This window comes from Seriola dumerili, unplaced genomic scaffold, assembly GCF_002260705.1.
Source record: "Seriola dumerili isolate Sdu_G_001 unplaced genomic scaffold, Sdu_1.0 BDQW01000149.1, whole genome shotgun sequence".
Lineage (NCBI taxonomy): Eukaryota > Metazoa > Chordata > Actinopteri > Carangiformes > Carangidae > Seriola > Seriola dumerili.
The window spans coordinates 21,606,862-21,624,259 of NW_019174404.1; the positions used below are offsets into that span (position 1 = coordinate 21,606,862).

At 42.6% G+C, this 17,398-nt stretch overlaps 1 protein-coding gene across 1 annotated transcript in view; it reads left to right on the forward strand.

Moving 5' to 3' along the window:
- Positions 1-443: 443 nt before the first annotated feature.
- Positions 444-17,398, forward strand: part of LOC111226125 (gamma-aminobutyric acid receptor subunit alpha-2-like) — a 42,465-nt gene continuing 25,510 nt past the window's right edge. Inside the window, 1 exon segment of the mRNA XM_022751224.1 lies at positions 444-484. Within this exon segment, the coding sequence (XP_022606945.1) occupies positions 444-484 (41 nt within the window).

The following is a 17,398-nucleotide window of genomic DNA, read 5'->3' on the forward strand; positions in this document are numbered from 1 at the left end:
GAGCTTCCATGTCTGTTTGGCGGTATTCCCACTCAAGACACTGTATTAAAACATGACATAGCCGTGAGGGACGCCAAACCAATCAAACAACACCACTACCGGGTAAATAAGATAAAAAGATCTGATGAGAAAGGAGACCCAGTATCTGCTAGAACATGGATTGGCCATACCCAGCTCTAGCTCTTGGAGCTCACCCTGTCTGTTGGAAGCCAAATTCTCTGGTTCACCTAGGTTTATTACTGATTTCAGGAGGGTCAATGCAGTCAATGTGCCCGAATTCATATCCATTGCCAGGAATGGAAGATTGCATGGATAACTTGGGCTCTGCCAAGTTCGTCAGTACATTAGATTTACTTAAAGGTTATTGGCAGGTGCTGCTGACGGAGCGTGCGTCAGAAATCTCTGCCTTCATAACTCCAGGTTACTTTTTACAATATACCATTATGGCATTTGGGATGTGCAACGCCCCTGCTACCTTCCAACGGTTCGTAAATACTGTCCTGGCTGGCGTGAACAATTGCAATGCTTAGCCGGATGATTTGATTTTCCACTCCGCTACCTTGGCTGAACACCTGAGAATGTTCACCTGAAGTGTTCAGCTGACTTGCAAAAGCGTCTTTCACTCTGAATCTGGCCAAAAGTGAGTTTGGGAAGGGCACCGTCACATACTTGGCCAGGCAGGCAGGTTGGTCAAGGTCAGGTCCGTTCCATCGAGGCGGAAGTTACTGCCAACACTGAATTCCCTGTTCCAACCACCATGCGTGCATTGCGTCGTTTCTTAGGTATGACTGGCTACTACAGAAATTTCAGTAGGAACTTTTCTGCTGTGGTTAATCCGCTGACTAAACTCACCAGTCCTAAAGTCGACTTTAACCCTTGAATTATATTTGTTTCTCCGCCCTTACTTTGGTGTTCCCGGTCAAATTTGACAGGTCTGGTTTAACTGCTTACATTAACACAAAAAACATCATTCAAACATAATCATTACCAAATTTAATTTAACACCTTTTAATGCTGTAAACAATGTCTCCAACTAGTGGTGAACATGAATAACTGCAGTGAATATACAAAGAGTAGACACTGAAAATTATAATAATAATCAAAACAGAGACCAAATTCACGGAACATCAGAAAATCAAGATGAATAGTCATTTGTGTGAGTGGCATTGTGCAGTCAGGTTGGAATATGCTTTGCAAACGTAGGATCACATTTGTAGAATGTCAGTCTTGTTTTATTGTCTCTCGGGGCACAAAGCTTGCATCTCTTCCTCTTTTGCCCCTGTCCTTGTTGGGGGGGGGGGGGGGGGGGGAGCAGTGACTGGGGCTGGGGCTTGCAGACTCCTAACCAGACTGGTAGAGGCTGGTGTGCACGGAAGGTGCTGTCGCCATTGAATGAGAGGAGTTGCTAAAGCTTTCCCAAGCTCTGCCAGGAAGAGTCGCTTCTTGAAGCATTTCCCCCGATTCCAGGCTGGGTCGATCTCCATCCACACCACGTATGCATTATATGCAGACACATCCAGGATGTTGTGGAACACCACCATGTTTCAAACTAAGTGATGACCATCAATAACTAGGGATGGGAATTGATAAGATTTTATTGATACCAATGCCAATATCGATTCTGCTTATCAATCCGATTCTTTATGGATTCCCTTATTGATTCCTGTGGATTTTCTGTGTGGAAAAAAGTAGTCCTATACAGATTTTCAGTGTCAACAACGCAAATTTTATTATGAGTTCCTGAACACTGAACAAGATAGATAACTGCTCTGTAGTTGTCAGTGGCAATTGCTCTAAGACTGCAAAGGAAGCTCAGCTTCCCCTAAAATGTCAACAAAATAAGTGGTCAAATATGTGCTGTTGTTTGTACATTTCATTGACTAAATATGCGCTAGAACACGTTCATCTTTTGTTCAGAATCAGCTACTTATCACAGGTAACCGACACGACTTCCTTCTCATTCATCCCCGCAGCGCCACAGTGCTTTACACAGTGTAGACGCCGAGCGTCTACTGACTTCAGTGGGGAAGCACAGAGTGGGTTGTTCCACCGCAGCGAAACTAGACGGTCATTGGATAAATGCTGGGCTTTGTCCCGCCCATCGGACGCTCAGCGTCTCTGGGGGTCTATGGGGCAGTGGGCTGGCCCGGACGCTTAGCTTCTGCATGATGATTGGATGATCTGTCTGAGGCTGAGTCCCTTCTTGATTGACAGCGAAATGAGCGAATCAGCGATCTTGAAGTATAAGCATCCACCTGAGCATTTTTCAAGTTTTTCATTCCGTTGTTCGGAGTCGATCTGGAGACGTTACTGATCCTCAGCCACTTTGTCTTTGTTAAAAATTACTAGCGTTGTGTTTGACGACTCTCTTCTGTCACTCTGCGAATTTACATATAAATAAACGGACACATTTTATGATGTAGGCTGAAAATGAGCTTCCCCTCCTTATAAGACCAGCAGCCGCCACTGGTAGTTGTTCAATCCCTCGTGGAGGGGGTGCTTGTAGGGTCCTTGTATTAATTTACTAAAAAAGAAAAAAAAAAGTCTCGGATAGGAGCCAGCTCCCATCGTTCATTTAAAAAAGCCGGCTCGTACACGACCTACACATCACTAATACGTACCTTCACTGCTGTGCTGAGACTGGGAAGCACTTGTTGACCGGTGCCATAGAGTGTCAAACACACGACACTCCTGATATTTAATGCCCTGCTGCATCTACAAATGTTTCAGCATGTTGCTGATGTTTCCACCATTGCTTGAAGTCTTAGTGCCACAGACATTGCACATATCGCTGTTGGCGTCATTTGTGTGAAATTAAGCCACACTTCCTCGAATCCTTCGTTGTCGTTCAGGCTGACAGCCTCTCGCGCGAGCATGACGTCATTGTTTGGCATGGCATGTGGAACTAAGTGGAAGGCATTGATAAGGGAATCGTAAAGCATAAACTGGAAATGGTTCTCAATTCCCATCCCTATCAATAACACAGCAAGCTGACTTCAGAGCCTCCTGATACAAATATAATGGAAGCAGATGAGCCAGTGTGTCCCTCAACCTCAGCACCAGTTATTTATACTTTTTCATTAAGGGTATATGTCACTGATACTGGGTGCACATCAAGTACTAAACTTCATTTACACATTTGTGGATCTGCTTTTTGTGCATGTCAGTTGGATCCTGTAAACATGTAGACCATGCATCTGACTGTATTTGTATGAGCATGTATGAGCAGCTGAGAATGTCTTCTCTCTACACATGGAGCTCTGCCCTCTAGTGGCACCAGCAGCTTCTTCTCTGCTGCAGCTGCTGATCTGGCTCCTTTCAGTTGATGCAGCTTCACACTGTTTATCATGACTTCATCATGTGACTGTTGTTTTACTTTGAAACGATCACAATTTTAAATGTGGTGAATACTTGAGACAGAAAATACTAAAGTAAGAGTAAAATTACTGATTTTTAGAAACACTCAAAAAAAACTTCTTTGTTAACCAGGACAGATGTAACTTGTGACCTCCACCTCTGTCAGGTACAGAAATGTACTGTATGGGATCCTACGGAAACACATTCCTGCCACATGAAGATAAAGAAAGGAAGAAAAGGAAATTCCACTGTTTATTTTCCTATGTTAACTACTGATTGATACTGATGAAATATTAATAGTTGATTAGAATCAACTTGTCAAATATAATATGTTTGTGATGAAAACATTAGAATTGGACTCCCTTGTAATTTGAGACTAACTGTCTGAAGGCTCCTGTGCAGGTGGTGTTGATCAAATAAAAGATGAAAAGTTTGACATGATAAATTATTAATGAATATTTGACATGATAATAGTATTCATATGTAATGTCTTGGGGGAGAAACAGTCATTGTTCTTGCTAGAAATGTACGTATGTAAATATATCAACTCAAATTCATTAATGAATACATTTGTAATTATAAATGTTGTATTTGTTTAAAAAAAAAAAAAAAAAAGTTTTAGGGTTAGGGTTTGGGGTGGGGGAGGGGGGGGTTTTTTACCTAACATTTTCCCATGAGCAAGAACTTGTCGACAGCGGCAAGGAAATAACTCCCTTAACAGGCAGAAACCCTGAGCAGAACCAGGCTCTGGGTGGATGGCCATCCGCCTCAACCGGTTGGGTTTAGAGAGAGAGAGAGACGAAGGGAGAGAGAGAGAGAGAGGGAGGGAGAGAATTGGGGTAGGGGTAGGGATTAGAGGATTAGGGGTAATATCAGGTTGAGAGGTTGGGTGACGTTGGGTCTTTGTTCTACTAAAGAACTGGCGGAACCGTTTCCACATAGATCTCTTATTTGATTTTTTCTGAACCTCTTCCATCTGATTTTCTAGATCCATTATTCCTCCCATCAGTCCAGCCGTAGCGCTGTCTTCGTCCTTGGCTTTCTCAGCCTGCTTGAAATCCCTGAGAGACTCCAGGCAGGACCTCTCCTCACTCCACTGGAGCCTTTCCCCTCTCCAGGTCTTCCTGTGCCTTCATCAATGCTGCCTTGAGGCCAGAGGTTTCCTGCATATGCTGAATCAAGAGATAGGACTTCTCTGTCTCCCATTCAAGTTTTTGTCCTCCAGGTCCTGGACAAATGCTGCCTCAAGCTCGGAGATTTCCTGCTCTTGTTCAGCCAGGGGACGAGACCTTTCCACCTCCCACTGGTGTTGTGACTTTACCAGGTAGTCTTCGGCCTGGGCCAGTGCAGATTTGACCTTGGATGTTTCCACTAGCTGTATGGCTAGGCATCACTTGGCCTCTTTCGTCTTCTCCGTTTCAGCCTGGAGAGCTTCCTCTAGTTTGTGTATTTGTTGGGCAGCGTCCCTTTCCATTTTCCCCATTTTGGACAGTTCAACAACTAGGATTGCTATCTCCTGGTTTGCTTCACTTGCTCGATGTTGGAGCAGTTCTTTTGATTTCTTCACCTCACTGGTGAATTCAAGCTTTTCTTTTACCAGCATGGACATATTCTCCCCCCCTTCTGCCCATTTAACTCTTGCTCAGGTACATGAAGGAGGCTCTGTTCGGTCATGTTTTTTTTTTTTACCTCAGGCCCAACGCTGGTATTTCCAACGGGAAACGGTTAGAGTTGAAATGTCACATGCTTTGGTTTGGTATTTACTGCAGGGTTGATATGGGTAGTTACTGCAAGCTGTGGTCTTTCCAGGATTCCAGGCCTGGAAAGACTGGGGTTAGGAAGTTACTGCAGACTTTAGTCTAGTCAGTGTTGTAGGCTGGAATTGTTGCTGGTATTTTTTGCAGGCATTTCTTTGGTAGTTATTGTAGCCTGGATTTTGGTAGTTATTGTGGCCTGGATTTGGGTAGTTATTGTAGCCTGGATTTTGTTGTTCATTGTAGCCTGGTCTTTGTTTTTTACTGTATCCTGGTCCTTGGTAGAAAAGCAGCCTGGACTTTAGCCAGCTGGGGGTAATAACTTTGGCACTGACAAGGTTTTAAATTCCACTCTAGGCTGTGTTTCAGTGGTCACAGCAGTTGATACAGCTGCCTCTGCTTCCATTTTCATCGCAGCTTGTGTTTTGTTTGTCTCTACAGACTGTTTCAGTTGACACAGCTGTGTTGAGGACTTCACTGTCCCCGGTCCAGGAACACTGGACAGGTTCGCCGCTTTGCTTTGTGTCGTTGTTTGTTCCACTTGTGTCCATGCTGAGAAGATTTCTGTTCTCACTTGTTCACTGTGTAAATTCATCAGGTAACTGAGTAATTCTGCTGTATGTGAAGTACTGACCAGTTCATATGAAAAGTGAGGCAACTCAACCTTACCTTGACCTGATAACCTGATATTACCCCCCACTTTACACACACACACACACACACGCACACACTCTCTCTCACTCACACACACACACACACACCCCACCTCCACTCAAAGCCCTTTCAGCCTGTTAAGGGAGTTATTTCCTTGCCACTGTCGACAAGTTCTTGCTCATGGGAAAATGTTAGGTAAATAACCCCCCCTTCCCCTACCTCAAACCCTAACCTTAAGACTTTTTTTTTTTAAACAAATAAAAAATTTATAATTATAAATGTATTCATTAATGAATTTGAGTTGATATTTTACATACGTACATTTCTAGCAAGAACAATGATTGTTTCTCCCCCAAGACATTACATATGAATACTATTATCATGTCAAATATTCATTCATAATTTATCATGTCAAACTTTTCATCTTTTATTTGATCAACACCACCTGCACAGGAGCCTTCAGACAGTTAGTCTCAAGTTCTTGCCCATGGGAGAATGTTAAACACCCCCCTTATCTTCTTAAGTATTTTCTTAAATTCTTTCTTAAGTTGTTCTTAAGACTTCATGAATGTGTTCTTAAACCGAGAATTGTGCGCGCCTGTGTTCTTAGATTGATGAACGTCAATCAAAAAAGTAAAAGCGAGTGCCAGTTGGCCCCAATTAGCATAGGTAAACACCAGAAAATGCCCTTAAAAGGACATGACGCTGAAGGGTCGTGTGCAGACACAGACAGAAGTCACAAAGAGATATCGTAAGGGAAAGTTGAGGAAATGCCAAAACGAAAATCTAAAGACGGAGCACCGGAATCAAAATGCAATAGGAACTTTAGTATTTCTGAAGTGGAGGTACTACTGCAGGAAGTGAGCCGCAAACGAGCGGTTAAATGTTAATGTAGCGTTCATTTATTTTAAATAAGATTATTGTAAGATAATCAAAGGTATTTTTTAAAAAAATATTATAAATGACAAAAATATTATTGTTATTTAAATAAATCTGTAGAACAGAAGAAAACGCAATAACCACTTATCTTGCTCAAACATGTCAGCACTCAAATGTGCATAAGAGTGCTCTTGAATGTGCGTAGATTCTGTTCTTACCTAAGAACAACTGCCTACTAAGAAAACATTGTTGAATGTCAGAAAAAAAAGTGTGTAAGTGGGTTTTAAGAAGAAATTTCTTCTTAATAATGGTTGGTGAATGAGGCCCATTGATTGTTTCTCCCCCAAGACATTACAAATGAATGCTATTATCATGTCAAATAATAATGTCAATATTAATAATTTTTCATGTCAAACTTTTCATTTTTTTTCACTTTTTCATCAACACCACCTGCGTTATTCTCAGTGTTCATCACTTAGTTTGAAACATTGTTGTATCTTGTTATCTGTATACCTTATACATATCTATATCTTTACCACTGTCTTATATTGTCTGTCATTTCTCTGTGAGCCTTAACAGCTCCACAAAGAGGACAGCAGTCTTCCCTCCTAAAATTAAATCTCCAACACAATTAAGTGTTCAAAAGAGTGAGAGGGACTGAGTACTTTCCGAAGCCCCTGATGGAGTGCGGTGCTGGGACTGGTGAGAGTCTGAGGACATCTGGTGGATGGATGGAGAATGACAGAGGAAGTCCTGAACCTGAGGGAAGTGACAAGTGGATCAGAGGAGCAGAGCAAAATACACAGGACCAAGGCAGCCATTGGGAAATGCACTTACCATCTACACAGTATTGGTCTCTTTAAGTCTGTATTAACAATCTAATGCATTTTACTCTGAAAATCTGACACAAACCGTTCCATTAATTATGATAAACAGAAATGACACAAATCTGGCCTGAGGCAGAAGCTAATAAAGTGGCTACTTGGGGCCATTTGGTCACCAGAGTTTCTGAGCTTCAGGCTGACGACTATATGAGGTGTTTTACAGCTAGAGAAGTAGGAAGCAGCGAGAGTGGCAGTGGGAACACGTGTGCCTGAGGTAATTATAACCTCGGCTAAGTCAAGGATCCTGCACCATTTTCCCTGATAGCCACTGTGGGGATAAACTTCACTCTCATATTGAGTAGGTTTACTTAAACCTTAAAGGTATAATGTGACATCATCACAAAGGCAGAATCAGAGAATAAGGTTTATCGCCAGGTAGGATTTTACTTACAAGATATTTGGCTTGGTGTTTGGTGCAGGATACAATGAACATTAACAGGAAATAACAATAAAAAGGTAAAACACTGCAGCAGTCAAAAAGATAAATATACATACATACACACATTCAAAAATAAAACAATGAAAATACTATGTATGAAAGTGTTGACAAAACTGCTGAGCAGGACGTGCAAAAGATCACAGTACAGACAATATGTGTTCTGTGCAGGGATAATATTTCTAATTAATACAAGGTGTTACTGTAATGTGGTTGTTGATGGTTGATGAGGCCAGACTCAGAAGAAAAGGCAGGTGCTGGTCCATCACTGGGAGGACTGGACTGGAATTCTGGTCCTGATACAGACAAACATGTGATAGGACAATTAGTTTAGATCATACAGGTTCTTTATATTCAAACATGCTGGGTCTGTTGTGTGTGTATAATAAATAGTAAAGACAGATATGAATATGCTAAAATGAATACAGTATTAGGCAGTGGATCCTGAACCCGTTGGTTTTGGATCCAGGCTAAACTGGATTTAGACTAAATAGACATTTATTTGCTTCATGTTGACAAAGACTGTTTTGGTTTCCTAGTCCATGGACTGAAAAGAAACTCAATAAGTTAAAGGACAAGTTCACATGTTGTTCTTCAGATATAATATCAAGTGAAATACCTTCAATCTGCTATTAAGATCTATAAACCTGTCTGTACATTGAGTTTGGTTTATTTTGCAGGTTGTGTAAGTTTCCTTTGACTCTTTAATTGCGTAGTAGACGTGATAAAGTTAAATGGTAGGTAATATGGACAGATGTGCTTTAGTCCAGACTCGCATAAGATATGAGATGAAAATATCATAACAGATCTCTCTGTTGTGCTGCCCATCTCCATGGCAACTGCTGTGACTCCAGGAAAGCAACATGAGCCACTCCAAACCAGAGAGGTGCTGATTCAACTTAACAGTCATTTAGCAGGCTGCAGTTTGCCCTGTTGTTGAACCGTATTTACACAGACAGGTGCTGCTTGGACATATTTGACCAGAAGATGGCATCCTCAGCTCATTTCCCCCTGTGTCCTGGAACAATCAGCAGACCGACACATCACAGTGACAGTGGATGTTGTTTAAACGTGTTTCTACATTACTGAGTAAAGAGGAAATTGATTTGTCCATTGTAGAAAAACAGGGAATGGGAGTCTGTACCCAGGCTTGGGATGACCGGTAGAGGGGGTGTTACTGGAGGTCCTTAGAGGTTTCTCACAAAACCAGAGTAATTACATCTAAAAAGAATACATCTCTCAGAGCCAGAACCACAAGGACATAACGTTATTCAGAGCCACAGTTCTGGAGCTGGAGGCCTTTGTTCGTCTTGTCTGTCCAGCTTTACTCAATGTGCTTCTCACCTTTTTTTTTTTAAATCTCGCTTCTTCCTCACACAGATGTACAGATACGCACATAAATACAAGCTTGTTTCTCGTAACCTGAATATGTTAATGATATGCAAATGAACCATTTCTAAAGAGGTGAACTCCACCGTTTCCTCAACTTGATAAATTCCCACCCACACACCCTTAACATGATGCTGCCACAGTGTTAAGATCTGTGTCGGGCTTCTGCAAAAACACACTCATGTTGACATTAACTGGGGTAAAAGCCAGTGTTTTGGCCCCAAAGTTAGGGCCCTGGCTCTGAGCTTAATAACAGCGTTTGGTCATCATGTCCATCAGCTGTGATTGACTGTCGACTGCCTCAACTTTGACCTCTACACAGGTCAACTGTGAGCGAGAGGCAGTTCAGCTAAGAGACGGACAGGTTGACCGAACAGAACCTCCATCACGAACCTTAAGAAAACCTGCCTCTGTTATCACAAAATAATCATCAGTTATTCTGCAAAACATCAGAACTTAAGAAATGGCCTTTGTACTATATTGTGGTCCATGTGGTGAAGTAAACCGTAGAGTATATAAAGAGAAACCACCCTGGTTCTTCTAAATGACATGTTTGATTGATACTCCTTAATAACTTGGTCTCATTAAGCTCAGTCCTTCATAAGAATGCCTCATTAACCATGACATGTTCTTTATGTGAGACATACATCATACAGTCTGATGGGGCTTTACCATCAGTCAGCGTTTGACAGGTGAGCTGTCACAGGGATATTAAAACTGAGCCACTGCAACTATAGTTTACTGGTCCCAGTGCAGCCATCGCTCAATAGACAAAGAGCTGGAGGCTTGTTCAGGATCGTAAGTCCAGATAATGAAGGAGTAAAAGTCTCATGTATGGAAGACCTGCTCATTGTCTGGAAATAAAGATGGACGTAGCCTCTGTGACACGACCCATGGGTTAGAGGTCATTAGAGGAACTGCAGTTTTTAGTTCTTCAGTGTTGGCTTCAGTTTTCAGCCTCGGCGGTTGATGCTTGGGGATGCTTAGCTTATGTCAACCATTCCTGCTCAGTCAGTTTGACACAGGTGTAAAAAATGTGAGGGGAGGAAACGTTTTGTTCTGATCATATAAATATAAAAGCTGAAATGGGAGAATCCACTGGATAGTGTCGGGTGTGTCGTACGAGGGAAGGAGCACAAACACACCTCACAGCTTCTGTTCTGACACATGAAGAAGACGTCTGCAGCCACAGAGAGATTTATGAAGTCATGTCAGGGTGATTATCTGATATAAAACTGTCTCACTGCTGAAGGTGTCTAACATCGGGCTCACATTACGTACACTACGTTACACTGTGCAGGAATTCAATGTTTTGGAAAAAATTGAAATTATAGATATAAATTATAGATATTTAGTAAAAAGACTGACACCGTCTCTTCAAAACAGCTTTATTGACACTATGGTGTATGTACAGGCAGGAAATGAAAGAGCAGCCTGTGACAGGAGTCAAGTCCTCACATTCATCGTTGAGACATTAATGCACGTTATGAAGCAGAGAGAGAAAATGATCATGTGACGGACGACATGGGCCTTCCACGTTCACGCCACACACTCTCTGCTCGCTGTCACAAACACTACAGTTTCAACCAGGAGCTGTCATGGCGACCCACCTTAATTTCTCTGGACACCCTCCCCCACCCACACACACACACACACACACACACACACACACACACACACACAGACACACATGTAGTGTATGTAAGCCAGCTATGTGTGGCTGTCAGCATCCCTCAGTGTAACAATCACGTGTCCACAGAGGATGAATGTGACAGTCTGCTGTAAATGTTCTGAACCATAAATGTCAACAAATGCCACATACAGTCTGTACAGTGATCATCTGTCCAAAGAAACCAGAGCTGTATCTACCTCCTGCTTCCACAGTCACCCCAACATCGTCACTGTGAGGGGAACTCAGCACATAAGGAAAGATTATATGGAAACAAGTTCATTTCTTACATGAATGATTTTGTGAAGGATTTATTTTGAGAATAAAGTCACATGTTGTTGATTGACATCATGGAAGATAAACCGAGATGAGCAGCTTCTCCTCTTCTGGTCTTCACATGATGTTGGTGACTGTTCTCCCTGTAGTGGGTGACAACTCCAGTTCGCTGTGACACAAGACACATCATCCTGCCACTCATCCTCTCTAATGTGCACATTCTCTGTTCACCTCAGGCATCGGTGTAACTGTTCATTTCCGTTTCCCCCTGACACACAGGAGCCATGTCCAATTATGTTAAAACCCTCAGGATTTCTGGCCTGGATTTGGTGGCCCCTGGGGTCAGATGCATAAAACTCTGTGCAGATTCATGTCTTCAACTATACAGTAGCTGTGTCCCGAATCAGGGGATAAATCCTCGGCCCACGAAAGCCAAACTGAAATGAAACAGTGTGGTTCATGGAGGACTTTCGCTGTGCGTCTCCAGTTGTGCCCACCGTTAACGTTGTGTCGCAAAGCGAGGCCCCTGTTGCCTAGCAACCTTGACAACATGCCTCTTTTTTTATCACAAAAACTAGAGGGTTTCAGGCCATTAGTTTGAACAGTTGTACCGTCAGCGGTTGAACTGAGCTGAAACCTAATACTTACATTTAAAAGTGTACCCCTCAGGCTCTCTGTCTGTGTTGTTGCTTGGGATAAAGAAGGACGCAGTTATCGGCTGCATTTGAAGGGGCCTTCGAAATGGGACAGTCCAGTCTTGAAATGCAGCCTCTGAAGTATGCGACCCCTGAATTGGGAGACAGCTTATGTCTCCCAGTTATTCATACACAATATGAAAATATGAAATATTCATACACGTTCTTTTCATCAGAATTATAAAGCCACACATGCACAAGCCTTGTTTCCACTCCCACAATTAGCATATATGGATAAAGACACTCCCTTAATCAATCAGTTTGCATAAAAAAACCCTGTGGCTGCCACAGGTTCTCAGGCATGGCAGAGTAAAGAACAACAAAAAAGAAGCAAATGCCGATTTGCCGATTGTGAAATTGAGGCTCGTGTTGGAGAAATTGAAAAAAGAAAATGTGTGTTATTTGGTGGTCTTAGTTCTGGGATCACAAACAGACGCACGAATACAACGTGGCAAAAGATAACAGAGACTATCAACTGGGTGAGATTTGAGCAAAGGACCATGGAAAATAAAAATGGTCAGATTACAACAGGAGGAGGGTTTTATCAAGCATGGATGAACAGATTGCTTCCATTTTGGGCCACACAGCTTTACAGTACATGATCTCGTGGATGACCACAAGGGAGATACAGACACACAGATGGAACATGGTAAATTATACTAAACAAAATGTTCCATAGATTGGGGCGACGACCACAGTGGCTTCTCAGGGACACAGGATGAGAGCGGAGAGGCTGCATCCACTGCTTGTGCGCAAACTGTGCAAAACCCTGCAGGTCGGCCACGTGTGTGTGACCTCACAGATGCTGTGCTGGAGTTGCAGAGAGACATTATTAACACGATTGCCAACGTCGCAATGGAGTTGAGAGAAATACAGTTTATTAAATCTGACATACTGTATGTTGCACATTAAAATAATTGGTAAAGAAAATACATTTTATGATTATTGGAGCCTCTTTTGTATATGCTTTCAATTACATATAAACCTTTTTAACCTCTAGTCGGAGCATCATATTAAGATGTGTGTCACTGGCTGTATGAGCTCGCTCATGTGGGACTCTGTGATTCTGATGGTCATCAACTCGTTCATTTGTGCCACATTATGCAACACAGGTCAGCACAAACAAAACCAAAGCAGTCTAGTAAATCCAGATCTAAGGATTGAGTGTGAATGTGTAGAAACTTCCACCAGAGTTGTGTCACTAAAGCTTTCTAGAAGCTTGCAGGGTCAGGCTGACGCCAAGATGGAGCCTCAGGTGGAATTCTTCATACTGGACTGAACCTGTCACAACTCATCTAGCTGCCAAGTCCAGCTGTAAGTAGAGCACCACAGCTGGTGTTCATGGCCTCTGTGAAACAGCTACAGAGTCAAATCTGCTAGGATTTCTTTGACAAACACTGTTGAATGGTTCAAGTATCAAATATCAGCAGTTAATTTACACGTATTCTGCATATCCTACTGTCCTCATGGCTCACTCCAGACTCAGGCCTCTGTTTACTTGCTGCTGAGAGTATGGCACCTACATACAAACACGCTTCTCCTAACCCTGTCATATAAGTGCAGTGGCCAAACTGTACCAATCCCTCCTTATCCACAGGGACCCAGTCTGTCAGTGGTAGGTCATTTAAACTGTAGTTCACCTGACACTGCATAAAGTTTGGATTAGATTTATGTCACAAGATATTGTGTTAACCAAACCAAAATCCTACTCCTTGTCACTAATGACCTCCAGTGACCCTGAAACTAATGACCCATCAGTGTCAGGCAGCTAGCTAATGCTAGCTAAAGTTTTGTCTTATAACTTCACAACGTTAATGTCAGGATTTTTTTCTTAGAATATTAATCCCTCCCCCTAGAATTTATATTCATCATATTCATGCCTGGAAGAATCTTGTACTATGATTTCAGACACCCCTAAACTGAACCCTACCATTTCTTAACCTTGACATTAGCTGAACGTTTCTGCCTCACTCCATCAGTGATTCTTGCCCTCATGCCCCAAAACAAACCGTTGTGGTGGTTTGGTTAGTTTTTTACCTTTTTCGTTGGACCACAACAGCTGGGGCCAGCCCTATCATGGCGAATGTCACTGACAGACTGACTGAGTGATCATATTTCCACCAATGGTCAGCCAAATGCCACAAGACAGGAAATATTGTATTTTCTTGTCCACTACACTTATTTGAAGCAAGATACTGCAAGGACTGTAAAACTGCAGTTCACTGAAGCAGGTGCCTACAGGGTACTAGGTTCCCTCGCTCCCTGAGAAAAGGTTGACCCCTGTGACTGTCATTGTATAATTCACACTCTAACTTATTCGCAGTCGTACATAGAGTTTTTAGGTAGAATACATTTTAATTGGCCTTCAGTGTGTATATCATACTGCAGTTTTGTGATATTGAGTTTTCTCACCGAAAGCCTGGTTGTCCATCGCTCCCGTTCCTCCTTTATCAGATTATCTCAACAGTCACAGGTGGAGCAGAGAGCAGCTGCTCCACAGTGAAAACCTGAACTTCTGTGAACACAGAAGAAATACAGCAGGAGGTGATGTGTGGAGGAACGAAGACATGAAAGGTCGTAAATGTCTCCAGTAATCGTCCCTGACGGCAGCAACCTTCACAAACAAGAGAGCAACAGTATTAACTGTTAAACACACACGAGGAAATATACAGGCCTGAGGTTGTGCAGGGATCTGCTGGTGTCAGTGAAGATGCTGCGGGATCTGATGCTAACAGATGTGGTGGCTGCAAGGAGACAACAATACGTGGCTGTCGGATAAAAACAATGTACCTTCAAAAGGTCAAGTGCTCAGATATTTAGAAAAAACAGCAATCTTCGTGGGAACAGCCTTGTGTCTTTGACATTTAATACAATCGAGGGTCATGAGCTTTGGTACGTTCAAAGAAAGTCACAGAAGCCTCCAGATAAACAAGACTTAAAGCCTCAAGTCCTGCTGGGGGGCCCTAGAGGATCCAGTCATCAATATGACATAAACTACAGACTAGTAATTATGCTCCTGTTTGTACACTTTATTACACTGAGAGGACAAACACACAATAGACAGATTTCATGCAGAGAAACCTGCAAAAATGTTTAAGGCAATCTGATCAATAGAGGAAGTGATATCTTTCTCTGGACCAAATAAGTGTTGAAGTCCAGGTACCCCTGGGTGGTTCCAAGACCAGCCAGATGGGATATGTTAGGATGAGGTCCTGTTGGTCCTGTTTTCCTTGCATTCTTTGCTGTGTATATTTGTCCCTGTGCTTCAGTATTCTGTCTCTCCATTGTGTGCCACGTCCAGCTCTGCTTTTTGTCTGCCTGTCCAGTTCTGTGCTCGTCCGACCGTGATGTCCATTCTCACCTCACCTACCTGTTGGACTTCAGTCACCTGTGGCTCTCCGGCCTGACTTCTCCACTCATGTGACCACACCATCCTGCAAGGAATCCATTCCCCTCTTCACTGCCTGCAGCCAGACGCAGCTCAATCCCTTTTCCTTGCTCTGCCCCTGGACACTTCCCCTCTTCGTCATCCTGCCCTAAGCCCCAAGCCTTTTCTTCCACCATCGTCCATCCCCATACAACATAGATTGTCCAGTAAATGAAGGTAATTGTCTTCACTTCCAGCCAAACAGCTGCAACTTGAGACATACAATAATTCAGTTTAATGTTAGGTAAAGACTAATACAGTAACTTGTGTTTGTTTTTAGAACTGAAGAGCAGTTTTGAAGCTCAGTGTGAGCTGCATCACTGTCACCATCTTGGCAGTGTCTGACTCCGCCCCTAACTCCCACGTAATACAGAAATGGTCAAAAAGGAGGGGCGTGTGGAGCTGAGACTTAAGTGCATGCTGGTTTGTGACAAGCATAAGCTCACCCACCTGTCACTCAAAGAGGCCACGCCCTCAATTCTCCATGACTTTAAACAGTTGTCATGAAGGAGGAAATTAGCTCTAGAGACCAAAACTGTTTTTGTACCAGGCTGTAAACATGTTTATTTCTGCTGTAAAGTTGGACATTTTAACATGGGAGTCTATGGGGACTGACTCACTGTTGGAGCCAGACTCTAGTGGTCATTAGAGGAACTGCAGGTTTTGGTTCTTCAGTGTTGTCTTAATTTTTCAGTCTCTGAGGTTGATGCTTGGTTTAATCAGATGAATAATACAACTTTTCCACAGTTGGGCTCTTGTTGCTAGTGGTCCAAAGGCAGTTAGTGCAGTATCCTTTCTTCTAAGGGAACAAGAGATATGAAGTTCAATGGCAACTCAATCACAAGCCGAGGATGCATTTTGTCAACACACAAATCTAGATGAAGCAAAAGACACAGAACACATCTTGATTGAAAGGACCGGAGTGATCTCTTCATCATGGAAGCACTTTGTGACTGGTGTCTGTGAAAAGTGCTAAATAAACTGCTTGCTTGTAGCATCACATGCAGTCTCCAGCTGGGGCTGATGACTGTTAGCTCTGTGGACAGCACGTTTCCTGTGTGTGGGGAGAGAGCTGTTCTCTCAGGGTCATGGACTGGATCCAGGCACCAAGTGTAAAATCTTAGTCACAGACACAGTCACACTGACCTGAACATGAACACTACGGAAGGCACAGGAGGCACAATACTCTTTGTGTGTGTGCGTGTGTGTGTGTGTGTGCATGTGTGTGTGTGTGTGCGTGTGTGTGTGAGGGAGATAAACTGAATGATGGCAGCAGTATAAAGAGTCTAGTAGCAGATGAAGCTTGTTGTATCACCAAAAATAACAATTTTTGATTGGCTGGTGGATATCTGTTAAAAAATATATTTCCTGTCAACAGTAACATCATTGTTGTAAGTCAGTCACCAGATATATTTAACTGCAGGTAACCATAGAAACCTATGGAAGCTAAGAAAGGCCATACTCACAAATATTTTTTTTATCCTGTTATGTTGACATGACAGAGCTTTGTTTTCTTGAGATAACAGAATAATCATCTTGTTATCTCAAGATAACAGAGCTTTGTTATCACAGAATAATGATCCCGTTATCTCAGGAAAACAAAGCTCTGTTACCCGTTATCTTGATATCACAACGTTATCTCGTTATCTCAAGATAACGAGACAAAAAAAAAAGAGCATGTGAGTATGGCCGTTCTTGACTTCGTCGGAAAACATACTTTGTGCAAACGGGTGACTGTGGTATAAGATGAGGAAATGTGTTGTCTGCCATGTCTCAGTACGTTATTCTGGTATCCATGTATTAACATACCTTGTCCTGTATTATCACTGACAAAGACCCAGTTGACAGGAAGGCAGAGTGACACTGACCAGTGCCTGGTCCCAGGTTCAGTTTGAGACCATTTAAGTAAACACAAGTTTATTTAATATGGGCCATTTGCAACACAGGCAACATCACCTACAGCCCATGTTGTCCAATG